This window comes from Rhincodon typus, chromosome 41 (genome assembly GCF_021869965.1).
Source record: "Rhincodon typus isolate 14 chromosome 41, sRhiTyp1.1, whole genome shotgun sequence".
Classification (NCBI taxonomy): Eukaryota; Metazoa; Chordata; class Chondrichthyes; order Orectolobiformes; family Rhincodontidae; genus Rhincodon; species Rhincodon typus.
Window position 1 is genome coordinate 8,086,297 of NC_063372.1, and position 3,138 is coordinate 8,089,434.

General features: G+C 39.5%; 1 protein-coding gene across 1 annotated transcript in view; it reads left to right on the forward strand.

Annotated features, from left to right (window-relative positions):
• The first annotated feature begins 2,406 nt into the window (after window positions 1-2,406).
• Window positions 2,407-3,138, forward strand: part of LOC109926119 (rac GTPase-activating protein 1-like) — a 22,620-nt gene continuing 21,888 nt past the window's right edge. The window contains exon 1 of the mRNA XM_048618862.1: window positions 2,407-2,721. Within this exon, the coding sequence (XP_048474819.1) occupies window positions 2,616-2,721 (106 nt within the window). The 5' untranslated portion in view covers window positions 2,407-2,615. The remainder of the gene's footprint in view (window positions 2,722-3,138) is intronic.

The following is a 3,138-nucleotide window of genomic DNA, read 5'->3' on the forward strand; positions in this document are numbered from 1 at the left end:
AAAGTGTTGTATAGTGTCACCGCTCTCCCATGCCACCTTAAAACACAAAAAAAAGACCTTTCCAAAAATATTTATTCAGCTCTTAAGTAACAGTTAGTGTCAGTTGAGGCTCAGTTGATTGCACTTTCTTCTCTCTGTCAGAAGGTAGTGAGTTTACAGTCCTATCCAGAGAGTTGAGCCCATAATCTAGGCTGACAATTCACTTTGGTGCACAGTCAGAGGCGTGGTATTTCAGACGAGACTCTAAATTAAGGCCCTACCTGACATCTTGGGTGGATGTATAAGATTCCATAACAATTTTTGAATAACAGCCAGGAGTTCTTTTTGGTGCCCTGGCCAATATTTATCCTTCAAACAATACTGTTAAAAACAGATTATCAGGACATTTATCTCATTGCTGTTTTTTGGAGCTTCTCATAAACTGATTGTTGCGTTCCCTACCTTAAAGCAATGACCACACTTCGAAAGTACTTTATTGGCTATAAACCCTGAGGATGAGAAAAGTGCTATGTAAATGTAAGCTTATGTAATGATTTGATTTATTATTGTCATATATACCTAGGTACAGTGAAATGTTTTGTTTTGCATACAGTACAAGCAGATCACACCATGCAAAGTGCATTAGGGTACTAGAACAGAGCGAGGAATACAATGTTATGGCTGCAGAGAAGGTGCAGAGAGAGTGAGATCAACATTAAATTTAAAATTCGAGAGGTCCATTCAGAAGGCTAATAACAGCAGGAAAGAAGCTATTTGTGAATCTGTTGGTATGTGTGTTTAAACCTTTGTATCTTCGGCCTGATGGAAGAGGTTGGAAGAGGTTATAAATGGGGTGGGAGGGGTCTTTGATTATGTTGGCCACTTTCCTGAGGCAGCGAGAAGTAATGTAATTGGAATGTAATAAATGCAATGTAATTTTATGCTGACACAGAGTGGTTAAGGGGTTCCATTTCCTAGCATATTTCACCTTCACAAAATCTATTCAGTTGAAAAGTAGAATTCTAAATTGAAAAAAAGCTAACTGCAGCAAAAACCCATTCAAAATATCACTGATCAAAAAATATTGACTTCTATATTTAAATATTTCTTTATGGGAATTCATAAGACTGTGGCTACAACTTTTAAAAAATCCATTAAGTTAATCCTTTGTTAACCCGTTATGATCCCAGCTGATGGTAATACTGGGCAAGTCAGATCCAAGACTGAAACCTGGCTTGATAGACCATTAGTTTTACTTTTTGCAATTCTGTTCCTGTGGTGGTCAGTCACTGAACATACTAATGAGTGATTGTCAATATACTTTTATCGAACAAACATAAGTTTATTACACAAAAGTAAGGAAAAAAAACCTAAATATATGTGTGACAATTTGGAAAAATCATGTATAAAAAGCATAAAGAACGACTCAATCCTTTTACACAGCAATATCCTTTACAGACACTCAATCCCAGTGAAGTGTCACTCCTGTCTTCACTTTAATTTTTTTTAACTTAGCTGATGAGGTTGACTTTTTGCACATTTGCAAGCTATAATTCTCTTCCTGAGACATATAGATAGGCTACCTCACTGATAGGAAGTGGATACTGTACACATTGTTGGAAGGATTGAGAACCAGAGGGACACAGATTTACGGTAATTGGCAAAAAAAGCAACGGTGACTGCAGTGATTGTAATGAGGTCAGCCAGGTGGATAGCATAGAATATGATGAAGGGTCACCAGACCCGAAACGTTAACTCTGTTTTTTCCTTCACATGCTGTCAGACCTGCTGAGCTTTTCCAGCAACTTTGTTTTTGTTCCTGATTTACAGCATCCGCAGTTCTTTTGGTTTTTATATAGAATATGAGTTCCCTGATTGGGGCTGTTAATCTGGTCCAATCAGGGGGCCCTGGCTGACAGATATAAATAGGGGCGTCAGAGGGTGTGTTCACTCAGAGAGTTGGATTAGTGTCAGTTACTATGCAGGTGTAAATAAAAGGTGACTTAGTGACAGGATCCTGGCCTCTGGAGTTATTTAAGCAGGATGAAAATCTTTTTCGTGCAGTGTGGTGGAGGCAGGGACAATGGAGGATTTCAAAAACAAATGGGATCATTATTTGAAAAAAGGATAAACAAATGTAGGAGTACAGCGAAAAGGCAGGGGCGAGGCACTGGGCAAATTGCTCCTTCATCAGCGAGCGAGCACAGGCTTGATGGGCCGAATAAGCTTTGTCTGTGCTGTGACCATTTTGGATGCTTCCCAAATTTTCAGCTGCCTCCCCTCCAAGCAAGGAGTGAAACGCAGTATTATGCATTTTTTTTCTTTTCGTTTATGAAATCGGGTTGCGGTGTTAAAATATCTTTTACAGAGCTGCGTGAATCGGTTACCTTCCTACAATTGCAGACAAGAAATTGTCCTATAATTCTGCAGGGAAGACTATAACGTCTAAACTCAACGGGCGTTATTTTCTTCTGTGTATTCTAGTATACTACAATACATATAGTATCAATCTGTTCGACCATACAGGAAAAACACAACCCCCTTTCCCAGGACACGAAGGGCTGGAGCAGCACTTCCGCTCTGTGAGTGACAGCTGCCTGACACAGCCTGAGCTTTCAGTTTTGTACCGCTCAGCGATGGGTTCAATCCTGGTGAAATGTGCGATGATCGATTTGACCATTCAGTGGGTTCTCTGGGCTGCAGCGAGCATTCTGCAAACCGAGAAGTTTTATGACTTGGCTGGTTAGTGTTTTGTGGGCGGTGTGTCCAGACTGCAGTGGCAAGAAATTTACAAGCGTTAACAGCGTGGGGTGGGGGAAATTGAATGAGAGTTCAGTTTCCAGTGCTGCTTTTTTACACTCGCCCACTTCTTACTGGATCTTTCTCCTTTAATCTTTTGTGTCTTGAAATGCGTGGCCAATTACATAAAGTGAGTGTTGTGAAACATTCTTCAGTGTTGGTCGTTGCATAACTTTTGTAACGCTCTATGCATGTAGCCACAGAACACACTGGTTTTTTTGTTATGAGTTATGTTTATAGAAAATTGATCATTATAATTATCCTTTAATTTATGCAAGTGAACTGTAATCGATTACTTTGTAATAATCTAATGAGCAAGTTCAACAAAGGAGAGACAGTGGACATGATCTATTTGGATTT